The 15,298-nt window shown below is 56.7% G+C and overlaps 2 protein-coding genes across 2 annotated transcripts; both read left to right on the top strand.

The window, feature by feature from the left end:
- Positions 1 to 786: 786 nt before the first annotated feature.
- On the top strand, positions 787 to 3,127 carry LOC309682024 (CD48 antigen-like). The gene is made up of 4 exons (XM_082496038.1): positions 787 to 1,037; positions 1,581 to 1,895; positions 1,977 to 2,240; positions 2,527 to 3,127. Exons 1-4 carry the CDS (start codon positions 992 to 994, stop codon positions 2,619 to 2,621), a joined length of 720 nt encoding a protein of 239 aa, XP_082352164.1. The 5' UTR covers positions 787 to 991; the 3' UTR covers positions 2,622 to 3,127.
- On the top strand, positions 2,834 to 12,885 carry LOC309682025 (signaling lymphocytic activation molecule-like). The gene is made up of 8 exons (XM_082496039.1): positions 2,834 to 2,913; positions 5,466 to 5,733; positions 8,664 to 8,990; positions 9,348 to 9,629; positions 10,719 to 10,829; positions 11,497 to 11,576; positions 12,522 to 12,683; positions 12,806 to 12,885. Exons 2-8 carry the CDS (start codon positions 5,682 to 5,684, stop codon positions 12,860 to 12,862), a joined length of 1,071 nt encoding a protein of 356 aa, XP_082352165.1. The 5' UTR covers positions 2,834 to 2,913; positions 5,466 to 5,681; the 3' UTR covers positions 12,863 to 12,885.
- Positions 12,886 to 15,298: the final 2,413 nt, after the last annotated feature.

The raw sequence follows: 15,298 nt of genomic DNA on the forward strand, positions 1-15,298 counted from the left end.
TGTCCCTCCTGTGAAGCAGGGTCACAGGGACACCCCAAAAGCCGGTGCCAGTGGTCTCTGCTCAAGTTGAGGCTGCGGATGGGGATGGATGGCGATGCTCAGGGACAGGAGCGTCTCTCTGCCGGGGACAAGCGGGGAGAGCCGGGGCGGTTCAGCCCAGAGAGGAGAGGGCTGAGAGGGGATCTCATCAACGCTGAGTGATGGCGAGAGGGCGGGTGGCGAGAGGACGGGGCTGGGCTCTTCCCAGCAGTGCCCAGTGACAGGACGAGGGGTGATGGGTGCAAACTGGGACACGGGAGGGTCCGTCTGAACACGGGGAGGAACATCTTTATCATGAGGGTGGCAGAGCACTGGCACAGGCTGCCCAGAGAGGCGGTGGAGTCTCCTTCTCCGGAGATCTTCAGACCCCGCCTGGATGCTGTCCTGTGCCTCCTGCTCTGGGTGCCCCCACTCTGGCTGGGAGGTGGAGGAGATGAGCTCCAGAGGTCCCCGCTGGTCTGTGATGGCACGTTGTTGAGGACACAGACCTGGCCGTGCAGGCAGAGAAATGGGAACCCTGTGGGTTGGTTACAGCAGCTGTAAAGGAGACATATGATCCCTGGAATTTGCGTTTCATTTACCATCGGAATGGTGATGGGGTGACTCTGATGGGGGGGCTGGTGGCCCACGGGGTGCTGTGCGCGGTGTCCCCAGGGAAACTCGGGGCTGCCACCTGGTCTCGCCGGCCGCCCATGGGCCAACGTCACAAATGCTGGGCTGGTGATTCTTTCTTGAGTGCAGAAGCAGAACAGGAACTGTGGTGGGTTCGTGCCATCTTCCGGCTGCATGGTCGCCCCGTCACCCCGTCAGCCCCTTTCCTGCAGAGCTCCCCCAGCTCCGGGTTTAGGGACGGTGGCGGGGGGCTGCAGGCTCGGGGAGGGGGTCCTTGAAGAGCAGCTGTCCGGCGAGGGAGACTTCCACCCTGGGGTTTGGGTGCGGATGCGGAGAGAAGATGGCGGCTGTGATTACTCTGCTCTTCCTCCTCTTCATCAAGCAAGGTACGGCGGTGGGTTCCCCCAGGGGGAGGGTGCTGGGTTGGGGGGACGACGGCTTTGGGAATGGTGGGGGGACCTTGGGGAGGTGCACATGGGTAAAGCCTCCCCATCCCCGCGCTCTTGCCTGGCTTCTCCCATCCGGCTGCTGTCCCCGAGGTGTTACCCACCATCTCCCTTCCCGCAGGAGCCCCCAGCATCGCTGCCACCGAGCTGGGGGTGAGGGGCTGCTCTGGGTGAGCCTGGACGGGGGGGTGGGAGAAGACCCCAAAAATGAAAGCAAAAGGGGAAAAAAGAAAAAAAAACTTCACCAAGTCATGTGCGTGGGGTGGGGAGGCAGAAATCCGGCCGGTAGCTGTAGGGTTTGTCCCTGCAACACGCCTCCAAGGCCAACGGAGCGCAAAGGCGTTAGGAATTAGTGAGCAAATGGGTGATTTGCATTTTCCATGTGTCTGCGAGGAATGGAGGTCCCCAAGCAAGGACGAGTCCTGGGGAGGGGTGCGCTCTGGCTGGCTGGTCAAGCAGCACCAGTCTCTGTTTTCTCGGCAGCCTGGGCACAACATGGGCCATCGGAGGTGGTCGGGGCTGTTCATGGGGTGGCGTATCTCAGCCCCAGCCCACAAAATAACATCTCCTACCACCAATTCCACTGGCGGCGCAACAACTCTGTGAAAATTGCCAGCTGGGAGAACGGGATGATGGTCCAGTCCCCCAACAGCAACTACAAGGGACGCCTGGAGCTCTTCCCCAATGCCACCTTAAAAATCAGCCGCCTGCAGAAAAACGACAGCAGCATGTACCAGGTGTACCTGGAGGACGAGATGGGCAAGGAGCGCATTGAAAGCGTCCTCCTGAAGGTTTACGGTGAGCTGGGAGGATGGGAGGGGTTGTCCCAGCGCCCCGCGGTGGGACAGGGAGGCTCTGACACCCCGCTGCCTCTTGCAGATCTGGTCCCGAAACCCATTGTGAGCGCCAAAGTGATCAGGGATGACCCGGAGTTGTGCAAAGCCACCCTGCACTGCTTGGTGGGGCTCGAAGGGGTGACCTACGAGTGGTTTCACCCCAGCAAGCTCCCGCTGGAGGGTGTGGGTACCTCTGAGCAGCTTGTCTCCTTCAACCCCTCGTTAGAAACCTACGTCTGCAAAGTCAGCAACCCTGTGTCTTCAAACACCGCCTCGCTGACCTACAGGCACCCCTGCTCCTGGACAGGTACTGCCCGCGGTGTGCACTGGAGATGGCAAAAACTCGAGTGGGATGGGCCGCGAGGTGGTGGTGGCTTTGGAGGGTCCCCGGAGCAGTGGTGGTGACCCTGAGGACAGTGGGTCCCTGCAAGGCTGGAGGTGGCCCATGGGTCAGGAGTGGTGGGTTCCATATACCCCCTGCGCCGCGGGCTGATGGGTGGCAGGAACCCACCTGGGGAGGGGGGAGGGGGTCCCCTGCCAGGGCTGGGCAGTCCACAGCATCCCCCACACCCCAGGTCTCCCTCTGCCTCCAGGTGAGTCCTCTGCTGCTGCACCCTGCACCACCATCAGCGTGCTGATAGCCCTGGGACACCTCCTCCTCCTCCTCTTCCTCCTCACTGTGGCTTGAAGACGCTCTGTGGTTGACATCTCTACTCATCTCATTACCCCCCTGCCGGCAGGACCAGTCCCTGGATGAGACCCCCAAACTGGCTGATCACAAAAAGATGCCGTTGGGCTCTACCCTCTGTAAAACCCAAGAGGCACCACTTTCCAGAGCCATCACTTTCCAGAGCCATCTTTAAGCAAAGACTCCTAAGGCCGGATGCATCAAAGGGTCAACAGGGACCTCACCAGCTCATTTGAAAAACCAGTAATGAGCAGGAGTCGTTCCAGCTCCCGGCTCTAATGAGCATCTCGGGGTAATTCCTGCTGGGTGGGCTGATGGGTTTAACACCAATGTTGTTTTGTTTTGTTTTTTTTTTACAGAAAATTCCCCCACTTGAAAATATTTGCATGGGTTTTGGTCCATTCCCATGTGGAGGTTTGGGGCTCTTCTGGCCCAAATTCAGGGTGACTGCTGAGCACCATCAGCATCATAAACCCTCCTGCGATGAATAAATACAGAGCCCAGTACCGTGTCTCAGTCATCTTTCCAGCCAGGAGACTTCAGTCTGAGCTGGTGGGGAAAGTTAAAGGCATTTAGGATCATTATTTTCTGTTAAAGAAGGTTTTTCTCTATGTTTTTTTGCCCCCCTGGTGCTTCCTGGAAGGATTTTTTTTCTTGATGGTTTTGCTTGTTAAATAACTTTTCCCATTCCTCCTGGTCAGTGCCAGCCTAGCCCAGCCTGGGGCACCCTGCTGTGGTAGGGCCCCATGGCTGATATTGGGGTTTTATGGTTTTCCTGGACCAGATTGTGGTCAATGGCCTTCTCCGTGCCAGCACAGCCTGTGCACAAGAGCGGGACATCTCTCTATGGCAAAGGGAGGTTTGGGGACCATCCTACCGCCCTCCCTGGGGGAGCTGAGCCGGTGGAGCCCATCCAGTGGAGACCTCTCACCAGCTCTTCAGGTGGGATTTGTGCCAGGGCATCTCACTCCTCTGCAAAATACTCCAAGGCGATGTCTTCACACCTCCATCATCTGGCCAAGTGCTTGGTCCAGCTGCATCTGGTAGGAACCACCACCACGTTTCAGCTGAGCCGAAGATCCTTGTGTGTGTGTGCGATGAGAAAAGCAGCAGTGTCCCCTCATGCTGCTCTTACTCATCCTTTCTTTTTTATGCCTCTGCTGAGCTCTTCCCTTCTGTGAATTGCTGGTTATTGGGAAATGGCTTCTTTGGGTTTTTGTTCTTGGTTTTTTTTTTTTTTTTTCCCTCAGCCAGAAGCTTTCCGAGAAGGAAGGAGCAGCCTAGCAGGACACTGAGGTGGTTTAGTGTGCTTTTAGGCATTTATCATTAGAAATAATTTATTGGCAATGAAACTCATGGAGGTCTTGGAGCTTGGCTCCACTGAAAAGCGGTAGGGTGCAAGTTCACCTTTTATTTCCTTGCGGAAATACTAGAATTTCCTAGTGGTAATCCACTCACGTTTGGTTTAAAACAGAGGAGGAATTCCTGCTTCACGCTGTCACCTCGGCTCTCCTCTGAATCACAGAATTGCAGAATGCTGGGGGTTGGAAGGCCCCTCTGGAGCTCCCCCAGCCCCACCCCCTGCCAGAGCAGGGGCACCTCCAGCAGTGGCACAGGACACGTCCAGGCGGGTTTGGAATGGCTCCAGAGGGGGAGACTCCCCCACCTCTCTGGGCAGCCTGTGCCAGTGCTCTGCCACCCGCACAGGAGAGAAGTCCCTCCTCAGGTTGAGATGGAACTTCCTATGTTCAAGTTTGTGCCCATTCCCTCTTGTCCTGTCACTGGGCACCACTGAACCAAGACTGTTCCCATCCCCCTGGCACCCTCCCATTGAGTATTTATAAGCATTGATAAGATCCCCCCTCAGTCTTCTCTTTTCCAGACTAAAAAGCCCCAAATCCCTCAGCCTTTCCTCGTAAGAAAGATGCTCCAGTCCCCTCATCATCTCCATAGCCCTTTGCTGGACCGTCTTGAGCATTTCCCTGTCCTTCTTGAACCGGGGAGCCCAGAAACCAGAACCAGAACCCAGAAAAAGCAACAAAAACTTGAAGAAAGCAATAGGAAAAAATCCCCACCACTTCTCCCATTTTAAAGCTGCGCGGGCTGAGCACTGGAGGAGGTGAATAATTCATTAGACTAAAAACACAAAAACAACTGAGCTTTTCTCACCCCCTTTCCAGCAGCGGAACAAGTGAGTGGTGTTTTCCCCACGCTCCCCATCCCCAGCTCTCCACTGAGTGCGGGAAGCTGCAGTCCCCGCTCCATCCCCATCTGGGGGGACCATCCAAATCCCCATCTGGGGGGACCATCCCCATCCCTGAGCATGCTGTGGGGATGGCATTGAACAGGAGCAAATCCAAGTACAGATCACTTCCCTGAGCGCTCAGCCCAAGAACAAGGATTGGGCTTTCCCTGGGTGGGTTTTTAAAGACCACCCACACTCCTCTTCCCTGTAGATCCCACACAGCCCAAAGTAGGGCTATAGGTTAATTCCAGAATATTTGGGTGTTTCCCGCACCTGCTCGGCATCATGGCTGTGGCTGTGAGCACCGCTACACTCCGGGCAGGCTTTGTGCTGGTTCCCGGCCCCATGGTGCTGGGATGGAGCGGTGGCGGTTGGGATGATGCCGCATCAGGGGAGCAGCCGCCCACCTCTGCCCACTCTGCGGTAGCAGGGTTGGCCAGCTCTGTACAGCCCCGGGAAGCTCTTACTGTAAGTGAAATGATTATTTTTTTTTTTTTCACTGGTCGTTTCCTCTTCTTTCAGGGTCGGGTTAAGGACCCGTGGCGGGATGATGCAGTTCTGGTACAAACTCGGAACTGATGCTCTGGTTCCTTCTGCAGGTCTCTTGGGCTGTCTCCGGCGAAGCATTCAGCAGCAAGGCTCAGTGCTTTGAATACTCTCCACTCAAGAAAAAAAAAAAAAAAAGAATCATTCAGCCAAAAAAACAGGAAACACATGGCCCAGGGCAGAGCCTCTGATTTGAGTACACCTGTTCTTATAATGAGCCTGGCGGCAGATACTGATTCCACTGCAACAGAGGCTCCGTGAACCGAGGTATGGGCTGCAGCACATCTCTCTGGCTGCTGATCTCTCTCAGCTGTGTTTGGGGTATGTATGTTTTCCTCTCCGCGAAATGCTCGGTTTGGCTCGTTTGGGGATTTTTGTCAGCTATTAAGACCTTTAGAAACCACGAGTTGCGTGCTGGGCGGACGGGCAGATTGAGTATAAATATTCATAGAGAAGATAAATGGTTCGCAACTCCGAGCTGGATGCGCGGTGCATCCCTAATACTCTCTGACTAGTCAGGCTGAGGGAAGGAGAGAATAAAAGATGATGAATGAACAAAGATGGTGACGGGTAAAGTGTAGCTGCAATAGTGAAGCACTCTACCATGTGTTTTAATGGGGTATTAATAGCACTGAGCAAATAATTTAGTACCAGACAGGAATTGGGGGACTTGACATGAAGGTCCTTGGCAGATGGTCTCACTATCTGTGATACCAAGTGCCTCAGACCAGGAGGTGCCGGCGGGCTGGGGGACGGTGCCCAAGCACTGAAATGAGTGTAAGGTGGGTGGAAAGGGACCGGCAGCGGGATGATGCCTGTGCTCTGGGTGCCCGGAGAGCCCTGGCCAGCGCCAGATGGTGTCCTGGGGATGATGGTGTCCTGGACAAGTCGCAATCCTCCCCAGACCAGGGAGTGAGGGCCATCCGGACTACCCCCAGGGCTGCTGGGTCCTGTCGTCCCAACCCATCAGCAGTTACGGGAGGATGTTGCAAAATCGGGTTTGGTGATGTTGAGCCTGCGCTGAAGCGCCCAGGGAGTCATGGGCCCCGAGCAGAGCTGTGACTAATCCTGACCCTCTCCTCGGTGCTGGCCTGACGTTCATACCCCTTCCCTTGGGGATGCTCCGTGTCCCTGCAGCCCCATGAACCCTCTGCCACTGTGTCTGTGTAATTACTGGGTGTAAAACGAAGGGTTCGGCCAGGAAATCAGAGACCTTGACAGAGCTGGGGTTTCTCGTTGGCTCTGCTGGCTCCCTGTTACTAGAATACCTGCTTTTAAAATCCCCCCGGTGTTTTCTGCCTGGCCAGCGCACCAAAAGTCCCACGAGCCCAAAAGCTGATGTTTAGGGCTGCTTTCAGACCCAACGTTGGGCCAGCATGGCTCATTTGCCTTCCTCCAACCCCTCTGCCTGGGAATCGTGTGGTTCCAGACACCTTTACATCCCTCCTCCTGCAGCCTCGCTCCACCCGAGTCCTCCCCACGGAAGGAGATGCCCCTCACTGGGGCAGAGGGTTTTTCTAACGTGATGTAAAAAGGGCTTTCCCATTTGGTAATTAACGAGGAGCCTGACCACTGCGCGTTCAAAAATACACGTTGCTGAGAAAACACGGCAACCGCCTGCGTGCTGGGCTTTACAGTAAACGTCTCAGCAAAAAATGTAGGAGGCTCCGGGTTGGAAGGACAGTGGGGTTTCTGTGGGATGATGGCCATGTCCGCACAGCTCCTTCGACTTTAGGGAGATGTAGTCCACAGGGACAGCTCAGAAATGGCTATGTTTTGTGCCACAGAAGGGGAAAAAAAATAAGCAATGGCACTCACTTGGGATGGCGGCGGGGAGAACATTCGCCCTGTGGTTTTTACTGGAACTGTATGCGCCACAGAAGAGGTGGGTACTGGGCCTATCTGGGCCTCCCTGGACCTGTTCTTCCGGGGTAGCTCCCCCTCTTTTTGTTTTTTTTTTTTTTTTTTTTCCCCTCTGGGACAAAGCTTCGCCCCGGTGGAAAGAAGTTGGTAGGAAACACGGGGGTGAAACGGTGGGGTTCCTACCGCGCTCCCACTGCCAGCAATTGGCAGCAGCAGTGAGCTGGTGCCTTTTCCCCACACTGTTTTTTCCTACAAAAACAAACTTCTTTGCCCAAGGGTTGCAGGCAAATATGAATCACTGCCTTGTAACCGAAAACAGGAAAAGGTTTTGGGGGAGAAGATCCTCCTGCAGGCTCTCCAGGAACTCCAGGTGTTTGAGATGCTTTGGGATGCGTGGGAGATGATTTCTTAAGAGCACTTTTCCGTGGCCACCAAGAAACGCACCTGGGACCACCTCGACCAGGAGAAGGACAACCTGGGATTTACAGCTGAGCTCACCTCCAGGATGCTGCACTTCCTGCAATTTCTACAAGAAAAGCCCCACTGAAGGTTTCTGGAGCTGTGGCACTCAAGGGGGGTGGGTGCCATGACATGCACCCAACTGCAGGCTTTGGCCAAGAGCCACCGAGCATTGGCTTCCCTCTGGACTGCCCTGATGTCACTCCAGGCTGGTCCAACCACTGCCAGGACCCTTCTCCCAGGACCAGGATCTCCACCAGACTGGGGCTGTGGGAACCTTCCCCTGCTTGAGGCAGCTCTGCTCCATGGGGCGATGTTCCACCACTCCGGCTGGCTGTCCTTGTGCCAATGGAAAGCCCTTAAATCAGGATTTGGGCATCGCACACAGCAGTGCCCAATGCGGGAGAACGTTGAGGCTGATGCAAATGAAGACTTTCTCGCCTTGTTCCGGGAAGGCGAGAGTGGGGAGAAAGAGCAGAGGAAGATGTTTCTCCTCCGGCTCCTGGGCTGAGCCCTCAACACGCATCCTTTGGGGTGGAGGATGTGGGGTCGAGGGCTGGGGGTCACTCCTTCGGTTCTGGGGATGGTGCTGTGGGGCGGGTGTGGGGCAGAGCTCGCACTGAATTACAGCTCACCAAAGTACAGAATGAATCTTCTTCCCACCTGCCAGCAATCGTTGGTGCAGGATGTGGTGGATAACCCAGAGCTTGAAAACGCGGTTAGATAATCTGTTCAATTTTTGACCGATTTGACTTGCGCAGCCCAAGCTGTCCCCAATCTGCGGATCACCGGGGTGGGTCCAATAATGTCACCGGCTACCGCAGCTCCACGGGCATCTGCAGAGCCGGGATGGGAGGGGGATGACAGTGGCTCAAAGCCCCCCCGTGCCCCTCTGCTTTCCTCAGCCTTTCTCTCCACTCTCCCACCAGGCATGGGCCGCGGAGCGAGGGAGACGGTGCTGGGCACCATGGGGAAGGCGACAATATTGCGGATCCCCCCCGAACTCCAGAACCTCACCCTGCGCTTCAGGGAGGCCGTCTGGAAGCGGGACACGGAGGACCCCCAGAGGAAGCTCGTCCTGCTCAAGTACTTGGACGGCAACTACACCAACTACATGCAGGAACGAACACGCTTCCGCAAGTTGGACTTCTCCCTGGAGATCCTGAACACAAGCCGGGAGGACAGGCAACTCCACGAGTACATAGTCAGCAAAGGGTCAGAAGAGAAAGTCTGGCAGATACAGCTGGAGGTGTATGGTGAGACACGCTGCTTTGGGAGGACCCTGCTGGATGCTCCCAGCCTCTTGCAGTGCTGGGAGCAGGCCTGGGAGGTGGGTGGTGGACGAGGAGGGTGGGAGATGCCCACCTTCATGTCAAGGTGGCTGCAGTGAGTCCAGGACGCTCCTGCAGCCCCATCTGGGTACCCCTTTGGGGTTCATGCAGACCATGTCCCCCTCTAATGTGTTTGTGGTGAGTCTGGGGCCAGACTGGCTCCTCTCCATCTCCTGGGGAATTTGGAGAGGCCAGGAGGATTTCGCAGGTGGGGGCCAAGGCGGCGTTTGCATCTTCTCCTGGACACAAACCTTTGCCCCTTCCCTCCCTCCCTTTCTCCAGAGCCGGTGTCTGATCCCAGTGTCCAGATCCTCAGCTGGGCACTGGCCAACGGCAGCTGCACCATCACCCTCAACTGCACAGCGGAGCGAGGGGACAACGTCTCCTACAGCTGGGGCAGCTGGGACACCCGCACCTCGGGGCTCTGCTCCCGCAATGGCAGCCTCCTGCACCTCTCCTACCCCCTGCAGAACACCAGCATCACCTGCGCCTGTACAGCCAGCAACCCCGTCAGCAGCCGGGTCATCCCCTTCAACTCCTCTGAGTGCAGCTACAAGCAAGAGGGTAAGTCCCTCATTGCTGACCCGGCTCTCTCCAGCCTCCCGCTCTTGCTTTGCAGGGGACTTTTTCACGCTGCTTTAGGCAACATCGAAAGGAACTTTTTTGCAAGAAAAGTGGCCACTGCGTCACTTTTTGCCCGGTCCTTCCTGTAAACGCCGTCCACGGAGCCACGGGTCTCACCTGCCTCCCCGACCACCCCAGCCACTGCGCACTGGTATCACAGAATGGTCATGGTACCCTGAGCTCATTTTAAATGTGTGCAACTTGTACACCGAGTGGTTCGGGGAGGATAAAAACCTTGGTGACAACTTCCCCTTCGGAGTCTCTTGGGGCAAAAGTCACGCTCTCTTTCACCGGGGTTTTCTAACACTCCCTCGTGACGTGGGGGACTTTCGCCCGGGCTGGGCGGTGTGGTGGCCGCCCCTTTCCCCGGGGACCCGGCGGTGAAGTCACATCACCTCCGGGGCTCTCGAAGTGACCTGTGCTGGGAAAATATCCCTATGGAAAAAAAAGGTCAGGATTCTCGCTTAAGAAAGGGAGATGCTGAAACAAGATGCTCAAGGGAGGGCGTTTTGGCCTTGTTTCTCCCCCCCTTGCCCCAAAGCCCCTTGCACCGTGGGACACCACCGCCTGGTGTCCCAGGGAGTGGTTCAGGGCCACCCCGGGTGCCTCCTCATGGTGGGAGCCCAGCTGGAGGCTGGAGCTTCATGCAGAGCTCTGTCCCAGGGCCATTTTCTCACACACCTGCGATGCGAGGGCGTTGTACAAAGGGGCTGCAAGGGGCTTCCTCTCCCCCCGCCCCCCCAGGCCTCCATAAAGCCACCAGAGAAGTTTTGAGGGCTTTATCTGGCCCCGATCTGGCCCCCAGCAGGGTTTTTTTTTGCAGACTGTTGCAGTCTGGAGGCGATTAGAGAGCTCTGCTGAAGAGAAGCGTTTCCTGCCTCTGGTTTCCTGTTCTGCCGACATTATCAGCCCAAAATTAGGCGATGAGATGAAGAAAGATTTCAGCAACCTGTTCTGCTCAGCTCTGGGTGACTCTGGGCCCCCAGGCCTGGTGGCTGACCCCCTCTCCTCTCTGCCCCCCCATCCCAGGCAGCAGCGGGCTGAGGACGGAGCATCTTGTGCTGATGGTGGTGGTACCCACCACCGCAGTGATGATTCTCGCCGGCGTCTTCGTGGCTGCCCATTTGCCCATGTCCAGCGGTGAGTGCCGTGAGGGAAGGGTGTTTGGTGGTCTGAGGGTAGGGTGAACCTTGCAGGGAGACAGAAGCTGCCCCCAAGTCAGCCCAAATGAATGGGGCTGATTCCTGTGAGCACTTTGTCTTGGGAGTACCCTCCTGGCCCTTGGGAAGGAGCAAAATTTGTTTCCCTTGAAGCACAAAGTAAAAAGCAGGAAGGAAACCAGCTTAAAAAAAAAAAAAAAAAAAAAAGAGAGGAAAAAAAAAAAGAGAAATGTACCTGCATGTGATCTCCAGTGCTTTACCCGTATGACATATGACGGGCTTCTGAGATCACATTGCATTGTCTCAAAGGGAGCTGAATGATCCCAGCCCAAATCAGAGAGAGCATCATCTCTCCGAGTGCCTCACCCAGGCTGGGCCCCTCCTCCTCCTTCACCTTCCCTGTGTGTGGTAACAAATTTGCAAAGCTGACCTGTGGCGGCCAGAAATCCTCCGACCACATCTGGGCAGCTGCCGTGATAGGGTTGCAGCCGGGTCCAGCCAGCGGGAGCCATGCCGGGGACGGATCCAGCATGGGCTCACCCTTGCCATGCCTTGGGGTACAGGAGCATAATGCAGATTGCAAAGTGCTGGGGTCGCCAGCCTGGTCCCTGCTCCCCTCGCAGGTGACTTTTCTTATCCCCCTGCAGCCAGCCAGGAGCAGGAGCGCCCGCCGCTCGCCGAGGACAGCGAGGTGCACACCATCTACTCCCAAGTGCAGCGGGTGGAGGTGAGTCATGACTGGCGCGACCTCAGCCGGACTCGGTGCGTTGGGGGAAAAAATGCTCCTTTAAGGATGGAAAGGCTCCAGGGAGACCTTAGAGTACCTTCCAGTCCCTAAAGGGGACCTACAGGAGAGCTGAAGAAGGACTTTTTACAAGGGCATGGAGTGATAGTACGAGGGGGAATGTCTTCAAACTGGAAAATGGTAGATTTAGATCAGATATTAGGCAGAAATTTTTTCCCTGTGAGGGCGGTGAGCCCCTGGCGCAGGTTGCCCCGAGAAGCTGCGGCTGCCCCATCCCTGGAGTTGTTCAAGGCCAGGTTGGACTGGGCTCGGAGCAACCTGGGCTGGTGGGAGGTTTCCCTGCCCAGGGCAGGGGGTGGAACGAGATGAGCTTTAAGGTCCCTTCCAACCCAAACCCTTCTGTGATTCTACGAGTGCTCCTGTAGTGATGGGACCTCAAAGCGCTGGGGAGCGCAGGCATGACCCTGCTGGGTTTTCTTGTTTGGGAATGTCAGATGGCGACAACCTGGCTTCGGGCAGCAGCACCCAAAGCCCTGGGGCATTGCTGGGTGCCTCCTGGCTGGTCTGCGGCACCCTCTGTGATGGGCTTTGGCCACTGGGTGTCAACACAGCCCCGCGGCTGGCGAGGGAGAGGGTGAAATTGTGGCTGGGGAGGGGAATGGGGCTCCCCAGAGTCATTCATCCCTGCCATTCCAGAAGTCAGCCTGACCACCATTCATTTGGGAATTGCTGGGAATAAGGTCGAGCGCTGCAGCTTCCCGAGCCCCCGGCATCCCTCAGTGGCTTTGGGGACAGACTGTGGGGTTCCCCCCCCCCTCCCCAAGTCCTGCTCAGCACAAACTGGGGGTGGAAACGGTGGATCCATGTAGGGTAGAGGGAGGGAAAGCCCTCCCTCCTGCCGCTGCTCATCCTTCCCTCTCCATGCAGAAGCAAAAAGGGACCCCCCCTGCCGAAAACTCTTCCTGCACCATCATCTACGCTGCAGCCACCGGCCTGCCCCCGGACACAGTCCCTGGCAGAGCCCCCCGGCCCCCACGCAGCCCCCCGACAGAGCCGCCTGCCCTGCAGGGCCACCCATCCCTCCCACAGGTAAGGCGGGCTGGCCCCCTCCCTAGGCATGACCCCAGCTAGGCATTGCTGTGAGGCAACCCATGGATGCCCCCCTGGCTCAGCCACCTCACCAACCCCTTCACTCCCATTTTTTGCTGCAGAGCCCCGAAAAGGAGCCCACGACGGTTTATGCCAGCGTGATGATGCCCATGGCCTGAGCATCTCCCAGCGGCAGCTCAGCCCAGTCTCCGCCTCTGCTCGCCAGGCACTGACATCCGCGTTCCCAGCTGGAAGAAACCCCGCTAATCCCTGGGGAATCGGGGCAAAACCCTCCGGCATGCACTGATCCCCGCTGCAGCCGAGCTGGGGCTGCAACAAAGGCTGCGGAGGTGAGGGAGCAAAGAGCGGGGCTGAAGCAAGGCAAGGAATCTCCCCAGACTGTGGCTAAGGGCAACCAGGAAGATGCTGAAGCACCAGGAGAGGATGGAGGGGGCTCTGGGTACCACCCCACAAGCCAGGCATGGGTGAGCAAAAGAGAATTGGTGCCTCGGTGGGGAAGGGCTCAGCCCGTTAGCACCATGGTGCAGCACCGGGAAGAGTGGCCAGAGTAAATTTGCACCCCAACATCATCCCTGAACTGTGGGTTTTCACCCCACGGCCTCATCTGGCAGCCCCGGATTCACTAGAGGGAGCACCTGGCTCATGGCAGCCGGTGACACCAGTGGCGGAAAAATCAGAAGAGAGAGGTTTTTTTTCTTTTCTGACCTCTGCCTCCGTGACCGGTTACGAAACACACGCTGGGTTTGGCAGAAGCGATGAAGAAGGTTTTGCAAAACCCATCGGGGCTGAGCCCTGCCTGGCACCCACCCAGCCCCGGCCGCACATGCCCACGTCGGGGGAAGCAGCCGTGTCCCACCGCACTTTTCCATGCCCATCTTTTTCCACCGATGACTACAGGAACAGGCGAGGATCTCCCCGGTGGACTATTTAAAGCTGAATTTCTGGCTGAGAGGGGGAGGCAGCCCCTGCCTGTGGGCCGGCCACCCTCTGCCCGCAGCAGCTCTCGACTTCCCCGCAGGGATACACAGCGCGGGGATGCTGGAGGTGGCCTGGAAGAGTGACCAGGGCTGTAAAAATCTTTCCAACACCCACACCCCACCCCAACACTTAATTCAAACTATTTTATAATCCCAACATAACTCAGCCCATACAGCAGATCTGATCTCGTGTGCTGCTGCGAAGGGAAAGGAAAATAAATTTATAGTGAAGCCTTTTGGGAAGGTTTGCTGGGGAAGCGTGTCAGAGGCTGGATCAGGCTTTGTGGGGGGGACACACGGGGGAGAGGGGGAGAGAAATCACTGTTTTTTCACGTCTGTAGGTTCCTTCTTTCATTACTACAGAATATCAGCTGAGCTGCTTCCTTGGAAAAGTCTGCCCACAAAAGCAACCACTTCCCCCAGGAGCAAGGGCAGGTCCAGGGAAGGGCAAGGTCATGCTTGCCCCTCGTGTCTCTAAAATGGTGTAAAATCCCCAAATTCTGTGCCAGGCGCTGGGTGCAAGATGGAGCCCAGTGCTACCTGTGCTGGTCCTTGCTGAACGATGGGACACGCTGTGATGTGCCGCCCTGGCGTGCACCCAACCATCGCAGCCCACCCCGTGGCTGTGAGGGGAAATCAGATGGGGAGAAATAGTAAAATATGGGGGAAAAGTAAAAATGCTGATATTGACATTGTGGAGGAGCATTGAGCTGTGATGCCACAGCTGTCCCCTGCTCCCAGGGGATGGTCAGCGGAGGCAAAGGGGGTTCCGGGCTGACTCATCCCCTGGTGTTTCCTGTGCCTCTCATCCTGCCCATCCTACAATGGTTTTGCAGAAGAGATGGGCTGTTTTTACCAGTTCAGTGATGATGTTATTGCTTTGTTATTGAGCAACGATGCCAGTCATAAAAGCAGAGAATCACAGGCTGATTTGGGTTGGAAGGGACTTTGAAGACCATCTCATCCCACCCCTTGCCCCAGGCAGGGACACCTCCCCCCAGCCCAGGTTACCCCAAGCCCCGTCCAACCCGGCCTTGAACACCTCCAGGGATGGGGCAGCCACAGCTTCTCGGGGCAACCTGCACCAGGGGCTCACAACCCTCACAGCCAACAATTTCTTCCCAATAACTCATCTCAATGTCCCCTCTGTCAGTGTCAAACTGTTCCCCCTCATCCCATGGCTCCCCTCCCTGATCCAGAGTCCCTCCCCGATCCAGAGTCCCTCCCCAGCTCTCCTGGAGCCCCTTTAGGCACTGGAAGGCTGCTGTCCCAGTCCTAATGTGTCCCATTGAGGGCAGTGCTGGATGGTGACAGCAGCCCCCGCTCCCTCGGTGGGGCAGAGGAACCAGGGCTATTTTAAGGGTTGACAAGCTCAGCTGGTCCAGAGTGCTTCCTCTGCCTGAATTTCAGTATGACACTGGTGTCATGCTATTTCCCAGAACAATCTGAATTAGGGAAGTGGCTGCTTTCCCTGCAGTTCTCGTTCAACTGTCCCGTCTGGGGGAAATGGAGGGCTTGGAGCTCAGCATCTTTTGCAAAGGATGCCCCAGTGACATTGGTCCATGGGCATCAATGTGCTCCTGGGCGCCGACCCACGATGGTCTCCTCGATACCCCC

This window comes from Vanellus vanellus (assembly GCF_965231255.1).
Source record: "Vanellus vanellus genome assembly, chromosome: 27".
Taxonomy (NCBI): Eukaryota; Metazoa; Chordata; class Aves; order Charadriiformes; family Charadriidae; genus Vanellus; species Vanellus vanellus.